This window comes from Bos javanicus, chromosome 1 (genome assembly GCF_032452875.1).
Source record: "Bos javanicus breed banteng chromosome 1, ARS-OSU_banteng_1.0, whole genome shotgun sequence".
Classification (NCBI taxonomy): domain Eukaryota; kingdom Metazoa; phylum Chordata; class Mammalia; order Artiodactyla; family Bovidae; genus Bos; species Bos javanicus.
The window spans coordinates 42539681-42557216 of NC_083868.1; the positions used below are offsets into that span (position 1 = coordinate 42539681).

Consider the following 17536-nt stretch of genomic DNA (forward strand, 5'->3'; position numbering starts at 1 on the left):
CAGGGAGCCACGAAGGATTTCAAGCCAGACAATGACACGACCCCATTCACATTTACAAAAGGTCAGTCTGGCTACGGGTGGAGGAGACTGGACTGTGGGAAATCAAGAGACAGCAGCAGGGAAGCAACAAATGCAGAAGTGCAGATGGGGACGATCAGAGTGAGGGAGAGGGCGACGGAGAAGAGTAGAAGTCAGGATGTGCTTGGCAGGCACCCCTGCCAGCACGCCTTGAGTGGGGAGGATAAGCGACAAATACCCTGGGGGTTTTGACTAAGGCGGTTAGCTAGTTCCCAGCACCACTCAAGTGGGAAAGATCTGCTACAGAATGAGTTTTCGGGGGAAAAAAGAAAAGCTGTACATTAGAAATGTTACGTATGAGCTGCTAAGACCCCCGTGTGCCGTGTGCCGGCTGGCTAAGTCTGAAGTTCAGGCAAGATGAAGGGCAAGGGTCTGGGAACTGCCTGACAAAAGGGTCCTTAAAGCAAAGGGAGCAGAAATAACAAACTGGGAAGAGGGTACAGGCAGCGAGCGGGGGACGGGGGTCGAGGAACACTCCCCTCTCTCACTCACTCACTAGCTCTTCAGGACCTTCGTCGGACTGAGGGACCTAGAGAGGAGCCACGTACTCCTGCGAGAGAAGGAAACCTGATTGTCCCAAGGCAGGTGAGGGGAAGAGAGGCAGAATTGGGCCACATGGGTATCGGCACTTTCTGTGTGCCAGGCTTCACCTACTTTAGTTACACAGCCCTCCCGGCAACCCTCTCACAGGGTGGGTACCATCACCCTGTGGGTGCCCCACACCGACGAGGAAGGAGGCCTGTCAGTGATGGATCCAGGATTCACATTCAGGCAGCCCCATAACCATGCCTCTACCGTAAAGAACAATCACCTGCAAAGAACACTGCAGAAGCCCAACTTTTAAGCATCCATACACGCAGTGCCTGGCACACAGAAGATATTGAAAGGATTTGCTGAGTAAACGATGATCATGGCTTAGAAGTCAATCTTACCCACTGGAATGAAAAAAAAAAAAAAAACTACAGAATTTAAAATACCAAGTGGGAAAGAATTGGGTCAGCATTAAACAAGCTTTGGGAGACATTTCCATATAAGCCATTGAGCTACTCTACATACAGAGCTCAAGGTTTCTATTTAACACAAGAATAATAATTCAATGGCACCTGAATAGCTCCAAAGAGTTCGCAGATCTCCCAAGCAATCTAATGTACACCTGGGAGCAGCCAGCAGGATGTGTAATTACATTTGTACAGTAACTGTCTGTCTCTCTGTGTCTATCGCTGATGGCCTGAGGACCATATGGGTGATCTTATGGCTCCCACTGAAGTTTCTGGGTCTATAATTAAGAAGCACATGTCTCCTTCTTCTTAAAGGTTACAGAAAACCCTATCATTTGCGCAAGTTTTTCATTTCACTTTTAGATTCTCAATCTGCCAAGTGTGGCCCACTAGGAAGAGATCTGGAGTCAAACCGTCTGAGTTCAGGTTGTAGCTACAAGCTAGACTTCAACTTCTTCATCCGTGAAAGGAGGACTCCCACTCTAAGACTGTGAGAAACAGCATAAAACTAGCTCAAATCCACTTCAATTGCACAACAGTGTACAAGTGTCACAGCTCCACAGCACTGACTTAGGCACAAACAAGGCTCCTGAAACCTGTCTCCTTGGACTCCTGTCCCCCAGCTGTGTCTGGAGCTGCCAAGGAGGACCCCAGAACAATGGAAAAGCGAAGGGGACGGAGACGGGCGGGGAGGCCCTCTCCTCTGTACTGACCTTCCTGCAGAATCAGCTGAGTACAATGGCCAAGACCAGAAGCCCACAGTAACACCTAAAGAAAGGTGAAAACAAACATGCCCAAAGCCCAGCTACATTTCAGGGAGGATCTTTAGATACATGGTTCAGAAAATGTTTTACTTCTGAAGTTAGAAGCCCTTCCCTCGTAGCTATGTAAGTCACAAATGTGAACTCGTTTCTTTCATGTAAAGTGGAGGCCACAGTGATCGCCTCAGTTATTTCAAATGTGTGTTGGAAGATTTAAAAGTGAACATGTGTAAATATGTGGTTAACTCATCTGGACTCCTGATACACAGATTACCCAAAGCGGGTGGGGAACAGCCTACCACTCCCTGGTTACCTCCTCACTCATTTCCAGACGAACTAGGCTAATTAGCTGTGCCCATTCTGTGATGTGACCAAGAAAGTGCTGACTCCAAGTCCTTCAACCCAGACAATGAGGAACTGCCTCTAGACTTCTCGATCCTGGTATCAGTATGCCCATTAGTAAATACAGACAACACTAAATCTGCTCACAATACAATACTCAGAACCCAGCTTCCTGTGTAGAGAGTGAACTCCAGAAGCTTATAGGTTTCTCAAGTTCTGGTGGTGGAAGGTCAGAGGGAAAAAAAAAACCCACAAACGGGGCTTCCCTGGTGGCTCAGTGGTGAAGACTCTGCCTGCCAATGCAGGAGACGTGGGTTCCATCCCTGATCCAGGAAGGTTCCACGTGCTGCAGAGCAACTATGCTTGTGCACCACAACTACTGAGCCTGTGCTCTGGGCCTGGAACCACAACTCCTGAAGCCCATGTGCCCTAGAACCCAAGCTCTACAAAAGAAGCCACCGCAAGGAGAAGCCCTTGCACTGCAACAAAGAGAAGCCGCCATTCACTGCAGCTAGAGAAAAGCCCGCAGAGCCACAAAGAATCAGAGGGCCAAAAATAAATAATTAAAAGAACAAAAACAAACCCACAAATAACCAGGATGCCTCCTAGCCTAGCCTGGGGGCTGAGCCGAAACTGGGAAAGCTCATCCTTCCTGCTTTAATGAATATGACTTAAAGAGCTGAGTCAACAGGGCAAAGGAAACAGTCCTGGCCACTTGAAACTGGGGAAGAGAAGTGTGCCGCACTTAAGCAGAAATGATAGCCGCAGAGGACACCACATACGTGCCAAACAATAATTTTCTGCTAGTCTGTGAACAAATTACATGTAATCAGCATCACTGATCTTTTCTATTCATAGTTCTTCAGTGTCTAAAAACTACTATTTTTTTTTAAGTGCTACTTCTAGCCAAGCAAAGAGTCAAGGACTAGCTCAGAGGGAAGTACCACAATGTACAGATTTTCTGAATGCAAATCATGACTTGGTCTGCAAGTGATTTATAAATTCCTTTCAGGTAGGATGCCCAAAAGGGTGGCACCCCAGGGATATTTCAACTGCTCATGATTGCCCAAGATGAACTATCTGGAATGAGGACCTGTACTGTAAAGTCTAAGAGTACTTGGACTTTATCCAGAATACAAATAGTACAAAATCCTACAGATAAGGGAAGGGCATTCACAGATGAGGGAGGCCGAATGGATCTAATAAGGCAACTCAAGATCTATAATGACAAGCATTACTAGAACTCTGATGACAGAGCCCTAGGCGCCACCTCGCAGCCAGCAGCCATCCTCAGTGTGGAACCTGACACACTGCTCTCCTCCTCCTCGAAGCTGGCATTCTGACTCAGCCAAGGGTCACAGAGGGGGATTTCTGGACAGGGATAAGACTTTTTTTCTAAAACTCAGAAAGAGCCTTCAGTTGTTGGACACCTGTCCTGTAAACATCTCAAATATCTAAGAGATGCTTTCAAATTATGGTGCTGGAGAAGACTGTTGAGAGTCCCTTGGACTGCAAGGAGATCAACCCAGTCAATCCTAAAGTAAATCAACCCTGAATATCCACTGGAAGGACTGATGCTGAAGCTGAAGCTCCAATACGTTGGGCCACCTGATGTGAAGAGCTGACTCATTAGAAAAGAGCCTGATGCTGGGAAAGACTGAAGGCAGGAGGAGAGGGGGTAACAGAAGATGAGAAGGTTGGATGGCATCACTGACTCAACAGACATGAGTTTGAGCAAACTCCAGGAGATAGTGAAGGACAGGCAAGCCTGGAGTGCTGTAGTCCATGGGGTCGCAAAGAATCAGACACGACTTAGCGACTGAACAACAACTAAGACAGCAGATTAGCTCATCCTAAATCTACGTTTTATAAACGCAGAAACTGGGCACAGAAGCAGCAGATTATTTCTCAAATGTCAATCACTGATGTAGAATAAATAAAAGATTAGTCAGTTGTGAAATCCAAGTTACCCTCCACCTACGACTGCCTCCACCCACCCCAGCAGTTCCAGAACCTACTCTCAGAGCCAGCCTGGTGGGTTGTCAACAAGGGTGAAGTCTCTTCCATAAATGTGCGTCTAGTACACGGTCTGGTCACTGCTCGGAAGCCTCTGCTAAGGAGATGTGGGCAGCAGAGGGAGGCAACTTCAAGAATAAAATGATCACCTTGATGCCATCATGCCTTACGTTACAGTGAAGAAACAATTCAGAGAGAAATGTCCACCATGGATCAAAACAAAAATCAGCCCACAGAAATACTCCTGGAGATGTAATGTCACTTTAACAAACTTTATAAACCTGCAATGTAATTTACTTTTTGCAGCTCAATGACACCGAACCATGTCCACTCTGTTGCAGATTCTAACAGTTCAAACAAAAGGGAACATTAAAAAAAAAAAAAAAAATCACTGAAGTTGGAATGCATTTCAAGACCAAACAGGTGTTGGCCCTTCTGAAACTGGCAGGAGACTAATCATCACCAAAACGGACTTATCCCTGAGCTGATCCGTGGCCAAATGTTAGTACTTTAATACACAGGAAAATTCTGCCCAAGAGAGCCTGTTACCTTAAATCTCTGAGGTTGGTGAAACTGAATTGTGGCCCTTTTCTGATCAAAATCTTGTCTCAGCTGAAGAAAGTGCACTCTGCCATCTTTATTTAAAACCTTCTTCTTCCCGTGGACACAGCGGCAGACGTTCACGTCTCTCCCATAGTATATACCCCAGCTGCACAGACTCTTCAGGTCAGAGAGCCTAAACAGGGACTGGTAGTACGTGGCCAACGCAGGGTCATCTCTCTGGATGAGGAGGGGTTTCTGCTCCCAGAATTCCTTGAAAAACGTCTCTGTCTTGATGGGCGAGATGAAACTTTCAAAGAGGCCACTGGGGCTGTCGAAGTTCAAAGGGGAAGAAGGTCCACAGGCTGCCTCCACCTTCACCTGCTTAGGAACAGGCCCTTGCTCCTTCCCATCCCCTGCAGGCCTTGCTTTCTTTGGCATCGCTGTCTTCAAGACAAGGCAGTGAGGACATGCAAACCTGCCAGAAGAACAAGACCCATGAGTTTAGGTTTCCCGGGGCCAGTGTCAGAGGACCACGTACACGCGACCTGCGCGACTACCAGGCCCTTCGTGTGCACTCTTCCTAAGTCAAGGCCATTTCCTCCAGGGTTAACACACAACCTGAAGCCAACACCATGTCTTCCAGGGTGTGATTCCGCCTCAGACACCATGCAGAGCACATAGTCATAGAAAGAGAAGCCTGTTTCCTTGTACACAAGCGCTAAGTCATGGAATTCATTATTTATTAGAGGTATAATTATCCCAAGTTAAATGATTCAACTATCTCAGCAGTTTCTAGTCACGGTTTTAGCCTGTGGCCATTGACACAGCAAAGTCAAAATCTTAAAATTTGGCTTTAATCAGCAGCAGGTCCCAAATCTAATTAGATGCAACTGCGTAATAAACACTTGGCTCAATCCAGAGCCACCCACAGCCAGCTGCTCCCTGCCACAGCCCCACCCCGGCTGCTTCCTGGGGGCCACCCGGGCCAGTGGTGCCACCTGGTGGCTAGACCAGACCCTGTCCGCTTCCGAGGCTGCCTCAAGCACCTGGACTGCCTCCCTCCAAACCTCAGCTTATTCCTGAAAACTGCCACTTTATCAGAAACACCCCATTAAAAAATAAAACAAACAATTAGACACTGAAAGTGAAGGCTAAGACAGTCATATCCCAAGGCTTTTAAAAAGCTATAACTTTTAACTAAAATAGCAAAAGGCATACTAAAATGGCAACATCATTAATATCTAATGCAGCCCTCCACCCTCCAGCTTCCAGGTGCGCACAAGCCCACAGGTAACGATGCTGCTGCTGGGTCACAGACCACACTTGAGTAGCAAGAGGATCGACCTTCCTAGTATTGCCAAAGGTCTTTCAGAACTGCGAGACCAAGCCATAACTGCTGTCACATTTACATGCAGGGGCCCTTCATCTGGATTTCAGAATAATACTTCAATTACAGGAGTTCCCTGAAACAGCAAAATTCTATTTTAAAGTACATTTATTTCTAGGGGAGAGGGTCCACTGCTGTTACCAGATTCTTAAAGAAGCCCCCATCCCCAAAAAAGATTAAGAAGCACTGTGCTTGTAAAAAAAAAAAAAAGTTTTTCCCAAAGACTGGTAATTTATTTATAAATGTTATGCTTTCCTATGTTGTTGGGCTATCAAGAATGTTCTGCTCTTCTGTCATGATAACTAAGCCATACTTCAGCTACACTGTGCACTGAGAAGAATTAATGGTCTGGTCTGGGAAGTACATACCCGAACAACATGTTACACATTGCAACAATAACCTACAAATTTATAATTGATAAATTCAGAATAAATCTAGAAAATAAACTTAGAATTAATCCCTTTGTCTAGTGTATGAGCCTATTAGTCACTTAGCAGCCGTCCTGCTGATCAGATCGACTGTTTCAGTATCATGCTTGTGCTCACATGACCCTCATTTTACTTGATAATGGCCCCAAAGTGCACAAGTAATGATGCTGGCAATTCGGATATTCTCTTACCGTGTCTAATTCATATATTAAAATTTATTATAGCTATCTGTGAATAGGGGAAATGCACAGTTCATACAGACTTCATTGCCATCCATGGTTTCAGGCATCTTCTGGGGACCTTAAAACATTATCAGCCATGGATAAGGAGGCACTACTATGTAAAACTCACTAGTGGCCTCATTTTAGCTTCTAAATTTTATGCCCACAAACAGTTCCTTCAAAAGATCAAGTGGTTTTGATAGGAAACACAGGACCAAGTGTTTACAATACAAATTGATACTAAAAGCTTGCATGGAAGAGTAAGGGGTTAAGCTTTTTTACCTGGCGGTGGGCTTCAGATATATCACTGAGAAGATACATTTGCTGAAAATGTTTCCTATTCCTTTTAAGTTAAACAGACCAGTTTGCTTTCTCAATTGAAGAATCAAAGCTTTGATAAGACAAAGTACTGCTACTACTTGGAGCCCAGAAGTGAGGTAGAAATACAAGGACAAATGAAAGCAGACTCAGTGAAGAGCACCGCTTGTGCAAAAAAGAGTTAACCTTCTATCCCTTGAGGACTTCCCTGGTGGCTCAGTGGTAAACAATACACCTGCAGCGTCGGAGACCCAGGTCCAATCCCTGGGTTGGGAAGATTCCTGGAGGAGGAAATGGCAACCCACTCCAGTATTCTTGCTTAGAAAATTCCGTGGACAGAGGAACCTAGCAGGCTGCAGTCCATGGGGTTCCAAAGAGTCGGACGTGACGGAGCATGCACGTATGCACAATCCCTTGAAAGTCAGTATGTGCAGATGTCTGGGCTGGGAATTTAGATTTCAGAAGTGTTCCTAACACCACTAAGTGAAAAGAGGGATTCACTGTGACTTCGCTCTTTGGACAAACAATGTGATTATATGCAGTTATATGCCAGGCAGAGGTATCTACGTGATGAGCCCCCAGTAAAAGCCCTGGACACTGAACGTCGAATGAGCTTCCCTGGTTGGCAGCACTTCACAGGTGCTGTGACAACCAGCTGCCGCATCAGGGAAGCGCTTGGTCTCCATCTGCTGTAAAAAATTAGCTGTGAGTCCTAGCAAACCACTGGCCCAGGGGATGGTTCAGGGACCCCTGACATACTGCTCACATTTAACTGTTAAAAACTGTTAGGCTGCCTCAGAAGGTCTGCGTCATTAAAGGTACTCAGTAATGAAAAAGCAATTTCATATTCAGCCACACATTTCTTATCCCTCACAACTGGTCACTTTAAACTTTACTTAAGGAATGCAAGCAGCAGGAAGATGTAAACAAAAGGTTTGTGTTTTTTAAGCACAATATACGAACACAGTGTAAGCATATTCACTAAAAAGTGTGGTGAAACAAAGTGTGCAGAATACTTCAGCCAAAAAATAAGATCACTTGAAGCATTTTTCCCGTCCACAATCAGTAACAAATAAATCCCAACAGTGCATAACAAATGCTTTTGTCAGAATATGAATTTCACTACTTTTACTGCCAAAACTTACATCATTTATTGTTTCTCTGTGTTCATACTGAAATGATTTGAGGCTCAGTTAATTGGAACCTAGCTTAGAGGTTACTAGGCAAACTTACTATTTCTGATTCTCACATTACCCATATTGTAAGACAACCATTCTTTTTAACAGCTTGTGGGAGGTCGAGAGGAGAACAGATGACATACTCCACCACATTAAACACACAAAAATAGTAAGCTCTATCACAATTTCAGAAACAAAAAGTTAAAAAGAAAAAAATGCTGTGTGTCTTGAAAGAAATATAGGAACTAAACAAGAGAATACTTTGGAAGAATACAGCCAACACAAGTCTGCCTCTAAACCTCACAGACCACCCAATCAGAAGTTAAGAGTAAATATTTTTATAGAGCTACAAGAGAAAAAAAAGCCAGCTTTTAAAAAGCATCTGTTTCCAATTTGAGTTGACTATAGCATTAAAGCAGCTTTCCAGGTGGCGCTAGTGGTAAAGAACCCACCTGCCAATGCAAGAAACCTGCAAGAGATGCAGGTTCGATCCCTGGGTTGTGAAGATCCCTTGGGGGGGGTAATGACAACCTACTCCAGTATTCTTGCCAGGAGAATCCCGTGGACAGAGGAGCCCAGTGGGCTACACTCCATGGGGACGCAAAGGGTTGGACACAACTGAAGCGACTTAGCAGCAGCATAGCATTAAAGTGTAAAAATATTAAATCAAAAGAAAAGATTCAAGGTTCCTATTTTACTAACTGCCCACAGATGAAACACAGCCATTAATCTAAACAATTTGAAGGATTAAACTCCACAAGAAAATCAATATTGATACCCATTCTACAGCCAGAAAACACAAACAAAATCTTAATATTTGTAAGTGCCCTAACGTTCTTTTCTATGGTAATAGTCACTGACCAGAAGTCTTAAGGCAGGACACCTATCTGCACATTCCCAGAGCTAGTACAGAGCAGGACACATAGGAGGGTCCTCAAACACTTGCTGAGTGCATTTCTTTTTCACCTTTTGGATGCAATTTTGGAGGGAAAAAAATCTCAAAAGCCTTACATAAAACAGAGTTGGGGGAAAACAGATGGTTTGTTCAGTGGGGTTATTCTTATGATGGCAGCCCAAGCTTGGGTGGTCCAGTCTTTTCAGACCTGAAAGGCACCTTAGCCACCACCAACCAGAAGGAGGTGTGTCTTTTAATCTCCAGAGCTGTGTTTCACCAGGAAAGCTCGTTAGTAAGCAAATTTATGGGCCCCTTATCAAGCCTATTTAGCATTTCTGGGAGCCAAGGCCCAGAAACCTGCAGTAACTCAGTCAAAACAAAAGTTTTTAAAAAAAAGTTATCTGCAGTAATTTTAGATCCACTAACATAGAAGATCTAGGCAAACTCAAGCTCGGTTAATTATACTCAAATAAGCTGACAGAAATGATACATCATCACCTGTAACATGGTTGCCTGCTGTGCGACCTCATAGATGGCAGCCCACCAGGCTCCCCCGTCCCTGGGATTCTACAGGCAAGAACACTGGAGTGGGTTGCCATTTCCTTCTCCAATGTATGAAAGTGAAGTTACTCAGTCGTGTCTGACTCTTAGCGGCCCCATGGACTGCAGCCCACCAGGCTCCTCCGTCCATGGGATTTTCCAGGCAAGAGTACTGGAGTGGGATGCCATTGCCTTCTCCAACAAGGTTGCCTCAGTCAGTGAGTTCAGTCGCTCAATCGTGTCTGACTCTTTGCGACCCCATGAATTGCAGTATGCCAGGCCTCCCTGTCCATCACCAACTCCCGGAGTTCACTCAAACTCATATCCATAGAGTCAGTGATGCCATCCAACCATCTCATCCTCTGTCATCCCCTTTTTTTCCTGCCCCCAATCCCTCCCAGCATCAGAGTCTTTTCCAATGAGTCAACTCTTCGCATGAGGTGGCCAAAGTACTGAAGTTTCAGCTTTAGCATCATTCCTTCCAAAGAAATCCCAGGGCTGATCTCCTTCAGAATGGACTGGTTGGATCTCCTTGCAGTCCAAGGGACTCTCAAGTCTTCTCCAACACCACAATTCTTCAGCGCTCAGCTTTCTTCACAGTCCAACTCTCACATCCATACATGACCACTGGAAAAACCATAGCCTTGACTAGACAGACCTTTGTTAGCAAAGTAACATCTCTGCTTTTCAATATGCTATCTACGTTGGTCAAAACTTTCCTTCCAAGGAGTGAGCATCTTTTAATTTCACGGCTGCACTCACCACCTTCAGTGATTTTGGAGCCCCCCCCAAAAAAAGTCTGACATTGTTTCCCCATCTATTTCCCATGAAGTGATGGGACTAGATGCCATGATCTTAGTTTTCTAAATGTTGAGCTTTAAGCCAACCTTTTCACTCTCCTCTTTCACTTTCATCAAGAGGCTGTTTAGTTCCTCTTCACTTTCTGCCATAAGGGTGGTATCATCTGCATATCTGAGGTTATTGATATTTCTCCCGGCAATCTTGATTCCAGCTTGTGCTTCTTCCAGCCCAGAGCTTCTCATGATGTACTCTGCATATAAGTTAAATAAGCAGGGTGACAATATCCAGCCTTGACGTACTCCTTTTCCTCTTTGGAACCAGTCTATTGTTCCATGTCCAGTTCTAACTGTTGCTTCCTAGGCCGACCTAAAAGATTTCTCTTGGGGGATCTTTATCAAGACAGGGAAAAGCGGTTCTCCTATTGACCTAAAGCAGGGATTGGCACTTATCTTTTCAGTTCTATCTTAGAAATAATGGATTGAACCTCGTTAATATATTTTAATAATCATGACTTGTTACAATGGATGAGAGCTGAGAACCAAAACTATCCGAGCGATGGTGGAAGAAGCTTGAAAATCAGGTTTTTCCACTTAAAGATAAGCCCAGTGAAATCAAACGCCTGGCGCCAAATTTACAGCTGATTTTTGGAGTAGTCAAGGAGGCTTCCCAGATGGTGCAGCAGTAAAGAATCTAACTGCTAATACAGAAGATCCAGGTTCCATCCCTGGGTTGGGAAGATCCTCTGGAGAAGGGAATGGCTACCCACTCCAGTATTCTTGGCTGGAGAATCCATGGGCAGAGGAGCCTGGCGGATACAGCAAATGGAGTCGGAAAGTCGGACATGACTGACTACTCACGCAGGCACGCACTGGAGACAGCGAAAGCCAACACTTCCAGAAAACACATGAACCACCAACCTGATCTCATTAACCTGATACATGACCCGACAGCAGTCGGGGAGCCATTTTAGAAATATTCAGTGAGCAAAGAACGACTGGAGGGTAAAGTGTCATTTATAAAGTCAGGGTGGGGCGAGAAAAAGGCAGCTGTCTCTGCCCGAACTTCAGGTTTCCCTGCGGTAAAGCCCGGGGCTCTTAGGCCCGCCAGGGAGCACAGCCCACGTGGTGCCCGCGCTCCCAGACCGCCGGCCACGAGTGCGAGAGCGGGCATCACACTCGCTGCGAAACCTGCGAACTTTCGTGTGCTTGTCCAGTCTCAAGACCACCGGCCGAGCACGTGGCTTCTCTCAGTGCCTAGGCCACTCCAGACCCTAACCCCGATCTGAGCGGCGCCAAACCGGCGTGCGCAGTATCCGCGCCCCGGGCCCAGCGACCACCAGCGCTCTCCGGCCGGGGCCGGGGTGCACCGAAGCTCCCGGCCCGAGTCCTGTGGTTCCCCCCTACCCGGCTCTTGCTCCACCCACACTCGCGCTTGGGCGTCGGGAGAATGAGCACCACCCCAGACAGCCTAGAGGCGGACGCCAGGCCGGGACGGAAGCACTCACCGGATTCAAGCCACTTGCGCGCGGCCTCCAGCGTAACGGCCGGCTACGCCAGCCGGGGACGGGGCGGCGCGGCGCGGCGCGCGCATGCTCGGAGCGACCCCTCCTGCTCTGAGCCGGCCTCCCCGCTGGCTAACCGACGGAGCAGGGGCCGCTCCTAGTGTCTAGGTGCGGAGGGGTGTTTGGAGTTCATCCCCATAGATTTATTTTTTTGCTATTAAAGGAAATAAATGAGGGCTTTTCTTGAATTGGTGAGGGATTAGGCTCAGGATTTGGGGGGACGTGATCTAGTACAATCCTGTTCCTTTAATGAATGGAGAAACTGAGGCCGGGAAGAGGGAAGTGAGCTGCCTAAGTTTAAGGAGCTAGTTAGTGGTGCAGGTTCTCCATCGCTTTCTTTGGGGCGCTCTGCTACGCTGTGTTGCTTTGTACTAAGTCAACTGTAATTTGTACCATGTTGCTCCCGGAGAGAGAATAATGATTTAAAAAGGATACTGGAAATTCTTGAGACCGGCTGTAAAAGCTAAGAACCAAAAGGAATGATTTGAGTACCTACGGCCGAACACTCTCCTTTTGACTCATCGGGACTTTTGGGCGGGGAGGCCTGCAACCAGTGGGCAGAGGATCAACTAACTGTTCACCTTTGCTCTGGCCTGTGCAATTTTTGCTCTCCAGACAGCCAGAGGGGACACAAAGGAAGTCCTTATTTCATTCTGTTAAGATGATTGAGACCGGAAGCTGTTTCTGATGGTCAAGTGACAAGCAAATGGGAACAAAGTATACCCTTATCTTATGCTTGTCAAAACTAACAATAACAAATATTTCCAAAAATGAATGCATAAACTGTGATGAAATAACTTGTATAGAAGTATACCTAATGAAATTTTTACTTGAAATTTTAATGAAAGCCCTAAAACAGGAGACATCTACCACTGTTGACCATATACCATTTCCCACACACTTTTAAAAGCTGTGTACTCAAACTTACTAATCCATACAAAAATCTACGAGAATGCTACAGTTATCTCATTTTGCATGGGAGGAAAAGGAGGTACCAGGAGACTAAGTTATTAGCCAAAGGCAGGCTTTCTTACCATGGGCACTACTGACATTCGGGGCCAATAATTCTTTCTTGTATGGAGATAACCTGCATTGTAGCAGCATCCCTGGCCTCTACCCCTTAGATGCCAGTGGTACCCACACCAAGTTGTGACAGCCGAAAAAGTCTCTAGACCCTACATAATTACTCTGTGGCGAACCACTACTTTAGTAGTAGCCCCCACCCAGGGTTTAACGTCATACTATAGTGCAGTTACATGCCATACTTCTCAAGAGGAGGTGCTCGATACTGCCCTGTAGGACTCACTGAAAAGACCTGAACAGGTTCCGTAAGCAGCACCCACAGTCAGAGTATATAAAGAGAAGGCTGGAAACTGACGGGCAGATTGTGCATCAGTGTAGCAGAGATTGCTGTAGCATTTCCCTGCCTCGCACAGAGTCGGACACGACTGAAGCGACGCAGCAGCAGCAGCAGCAGCAGCAGCAGCAGCAGCCCAAGACAACTGGCAGGGACTCCTGAACCAACAGAGAGACCTGGGGCATCCACAGGCCATCTTGAGCAGCTGGGTGTTTGCTGAGCTGTGGGCTGTGCTGGTCTGCTCCAGGGCTGCTATCAGAGGAGATCCCAGTGTGTTTACAAAGGTCTTAGATCCTTGAGTCGTGGCTTGGAGTTGAAGGAATGGCTTTTGAGCAGAAACCCAGGTGGCTGCTTCTTGCCTGGAGGATCCTGAAGGACGGGGCAGCACTCTGAGGCCCAAGTGCACCTCTAGCACCCTTGATTTGTCAAATCAAGGACCACTGAGCATCCTCTGGGCGGAGTGGGTGCTGTGCAAAGTACCTGGGTTTGGTACATCTGGATGGTACCCTGTCAAAGAGAGTGACATAGCAGGTGATGAAGGCCAAGCATTAAGAGGCAGAGGGGTCCACTGGCATGGACCAGAAACGAGGTATGGGGCCACAGGAGGTCAGTCAGCAATCTCAGGGTTAATTTCAATGCACCCCAATGTGTAGACCGCCAAAAGAACCTTTGTCTGCATCTCTTGAAAACGTCAACATTTGAACACCTGTTATCAGGCCAGCTATATAATTGGTGGAGCTCAGTGTGAAATGAAAGCATGGAGCTTCTTCCAAAGGGAGGGGTAAAGTAAAGTGAAAGTGTTAGTCACTCAGTCGTGTCCAACTCTTTGTGACCCCATACACTGTAGTCCGTCAGCCTCCTCTGTCCATAGAATTCTCCAGGCAAGAATACTGGAGTAGGTAGCCATTCCCTTCTCCAGGGAATCTTCTGACCCAGGTATTGAACTCGAGTCTCCTGCATTACAGGCAGATCCTTTACTGTCTGAGCCACCAGGGAAGTCCAAGTGTCATTAAAGATACTAAAAATTAAAGTGGTTCCTTTCTTTTGCCTCCTCTTTCTCTACTACAATGGTGCTGTTTTCAATTTGCAGTATTTAATGTCATGTTCTTAGGAGCGTAGGAATACTTGAAAGGTGAATGCAGACACGCAGGAGGGCCCTTCGGTGCTTCTTGGAGCCACGTATGCACAGGAGCACCCGCCTCACAGGCTGTCGAGTTCTCCCACCTGTTAAACATTGGTCCCACACTGCTGTGCCCTGGCCAGGGGTGGGGAAACCAATCCCTGAGGCACTGGTCACAGCCCCAACCCACAGCAAACCAGCTGGAGACTGCAGCCTTCCACCTGGGGCACACTCCTTACCTGGATGGTGTGGTTAGAGGCTTGCCCCAGTCCAGTCACCCTCCAAACACACCACGGCACTGCCAGCCCAGGGCAATTACAGGGTGTGGGATGTGCACCCAGTCCAACCCCACCCGCCACCCCGGATCTGTGTACCTGCCTGTCCTGGGGCAGAGGGAAGCCAGGGGGTTGCCATGGTTGCCATTGGTTGCCATGGGGATGGGGGTTGGGTGGGGAGTCTGGGAAAGCAAGGTCCAGAACCGATCTCACAAGGTGGGAGGCAGAAGTGCATGCCAAGCCTGGTACATGCTAGTTGTTCCAAAAATCTTCCCTTCAAAACCAGAGTCAAAGATTATGTTATTCACAATTTCAAGATAGCCACTGCAGAGTATTAAACTCCAAGGGTGAGGCCCTGTGTGAGGGCGCTGGCTGTCTGCCCAAGAGACAGGCCTTACCTGCTACCCAGAGGACATCAACAAAGTCAGCTCAAATACATATCATTTCAGTAAAACACTTACCAGTTCTTTGCCTGTTCCTCCCCATCCATTCCTGGCCCCTGAACCTGGTGGGATGGGAGGAGGGTGGGAGGCAGGGAGGTATGAAAGAGCGGATTCTACACTATTCCTTGGACAGTTTCCTCAATTGAGGGTGCAGGCCTGAGCTGGCAGGAAGGAAAACAGACCTGAATCAGTCTATGCCTGAAAGTTAATATCGCTGTTATCAAAGTGAGTGTTTGGTGTGTGTATTGTGTGCTTGTTGACTGATGACTGGACTGATTGACAATTCAAAGTATCCAAGAGGCAATGGGATTCACCTGAGAAGTCAGCAAGGGGCAGAGAAGGAATCACCAATAAAGCATGTTTGACAATGACTGATGAAAAATACAGCCATTCTGCTGGTACCTCCAAGTTCCAATTGTTTCACATAAAACTATGGTTCAACAATGTGATAAATGGTAACCAAGTGGAACTCACTGGAAATTTCCCAGCAGTAAAATCACTGCATAAAAGGGGTAAATGATAAAATCATAAGAGTAATTTGAAATGGGTTATTTGAGTCAAGATGGCATATTGTATTGATTGCCTAGTGACTGTCATGTAATTTAATTGCTTTGATTACCCAAAGACACATCATTTTTTGTTCAAATGAGCAATAGTTATCTGATTGCATCAATCTAGACCAGGATATTATCCAAAATAATCAAAGATAATTAACTCTACATTCAAATCAAATCTTTTCCCAAGATATATCGGACTTTAAAGAGTTCATTTTAGACCTCTGCCCACCGCCGCCACCTCACATGCCACTGGTCTTCGGGCCTCCGCCACCCCGGGCCCCACCCCCGAGAAGCCAAGCAGGTCCTTCCGACGATATGGGATTCGAGCCGCAGCAAGACGTCGAAGTCCGCTGCACCCTGTGCGCACGTGCGCTCCAGGATGAAGAGAGCCCCCTATGTTGCCCGCACCCTGGCTGCTCCCTAAGGGCCCATGTGATCTGCCTGGCAGAGGAGTTCCTGCAGGAGGAACCAGGGCAGCTCCTGCCTCTAGAGGGCGCATGCCCTGGCTGTAAGAACTCACTGCTGTGGGGAGACCTGATCTGGCTGTGCCGGATGGGCACTGAGGAGGACGAGGAGGACTCAGAATTAGAAGAGGAGCACTGGACTGACATGCTCAAGACCCGATTCCCAGCATTCTCAACCTCCACCCACTCCTTTTCTTTGCCACCCTTTGTGGTTCTGGCCAGTTTTTACTTGAATACAATAAAAAGTCTGAGTTCAGGGTAAAAAAATTAAAAAAAAAAAAAAAAAAAAAGTTCATTTTATGGGTCAATCACATTTTTAGCTTCCACCTTGGCCTTTCCTTTATTTTTCTCTCCTACATCAAATCCATATTATCTTTACAGGTCATATTAAATTATTAGGGCTTGTTTTCACAAAGTCTTCTCTTTTCTACCTGAATTGCATATTTATTTAAAAGGTGTTTATCATGATCCAAGCAAGCCTCCTTTCACCTTGATTCAGCATTTAAATATGGCCTCATTCAAGATACATCTAATTAACAAAACATATTTTAAGTTATTTTGGGGTGGTATGATAGCTCTAAAAATGTATTTAATGAGTGGTGTTAATAACACTTCTTTATTAAATTGCAAAATGCGTGAAACACCTGCATTAATGCTCTCTGAAGAAGCGAAGAAATCAATGTGGATGCGAGAACTTCTTTCTTCAGATGCCTTCTTGGCATCAAGCTAGTCTTCTTGGTGCTATTAGAACATATATGCCACTTTTAAAGGACACAGTCTTGCATGTCAATCTCAGAACGCCTTATTAGTTCACACTAGGTTTAAAAATTGTTGCTAATGACATTATAACTCCATCTACTTTTGACTGCCTAAGGCAAGAAGTGATCAGCTAAGTAGCACAATTTTGTAGGAAACCTTTGAAGCACTCTTGTACAAATAAGTTTCTACATTGATCCTAGGTTTAAAAGTAATAGCTCATCCTTCAAAAGACCTGATAATAAAACACAGTCCCATTTTTTTCCCTAAAACAAAGTAAGTAGCAATATATTGAAAGGAAAACTGGCAATTTTTTGCCAGTGACTGTGAAATCTGTCATCACTTTTGGCCCCATCATTGACCAAAAGCATTACGATTAAGCAGGGGATTGAAGAACACCTGATGATGCTATACTTTTTCTGAAGTTCCTGTGTTCTCGCAAAGTGTAGCAAAGGTTGAAACCTACGCCCACCATTTTATTTTCTGAGACATGGCCA

At 46.1% G+C, this 17536-nt stretch overlaps 2 protein-coding genes across 9 annotated transcripts in view; one reads left to right on the forward strand and one right to left on the reverse strand.

Annotated features, from left to right (window-relative positions):
* Window positions 1–12097, reverse strand: part of RIOX2 (ribosomal oxygenase 2) — a 37562-nt gene extending 25465 nt beyond the window's left edge. For 4 of the 8 annotated variants that reach the window (XR_009740492.1, XM_061438024.1, XM_061437624.1 and 1 more), the window contains exon 1: window positions 4745–5213. Coding sequence is in view for 7 of the 8 variants with exons in the window: in XM_061438024.1 (XP_061294008.1) it covers window positions 4745–5176 (432 nt within the window). In the remaining variant the exon portion in view is untranslated. Of the gene's footprint in view, window positions 1–4744; window positions 5214–9281; window positions 11889–11909 lie in introns of those variants that run through there. The other 4 variants (XM_061437703.1, XM_061437876.1, XM_061437788.1 and 1 more) reach the window with 4 other exon arrangements.
* Window positions 12098–13997: 1900 nt separating this feature from the next.
* Window positions 13998–16552, forward strand: LOC133232688 (structure-specific endonuclease subunit SLX1-like). Its single transcript, XM_061395857.1, has 2 exons — window positions 13998–14013; window positions 16007–16552. Exons 1-2 carry the CDS (start codon window positions 13998–14000, stop codon window positions 16543–16545), a joined length of 555 nt encoding a protein of 184 aa, XP_061251841.1. The 3' UTR covers window positions 16546–16552.
* Window positions 16553–17536: the final 984 nt, after the last annotated feature.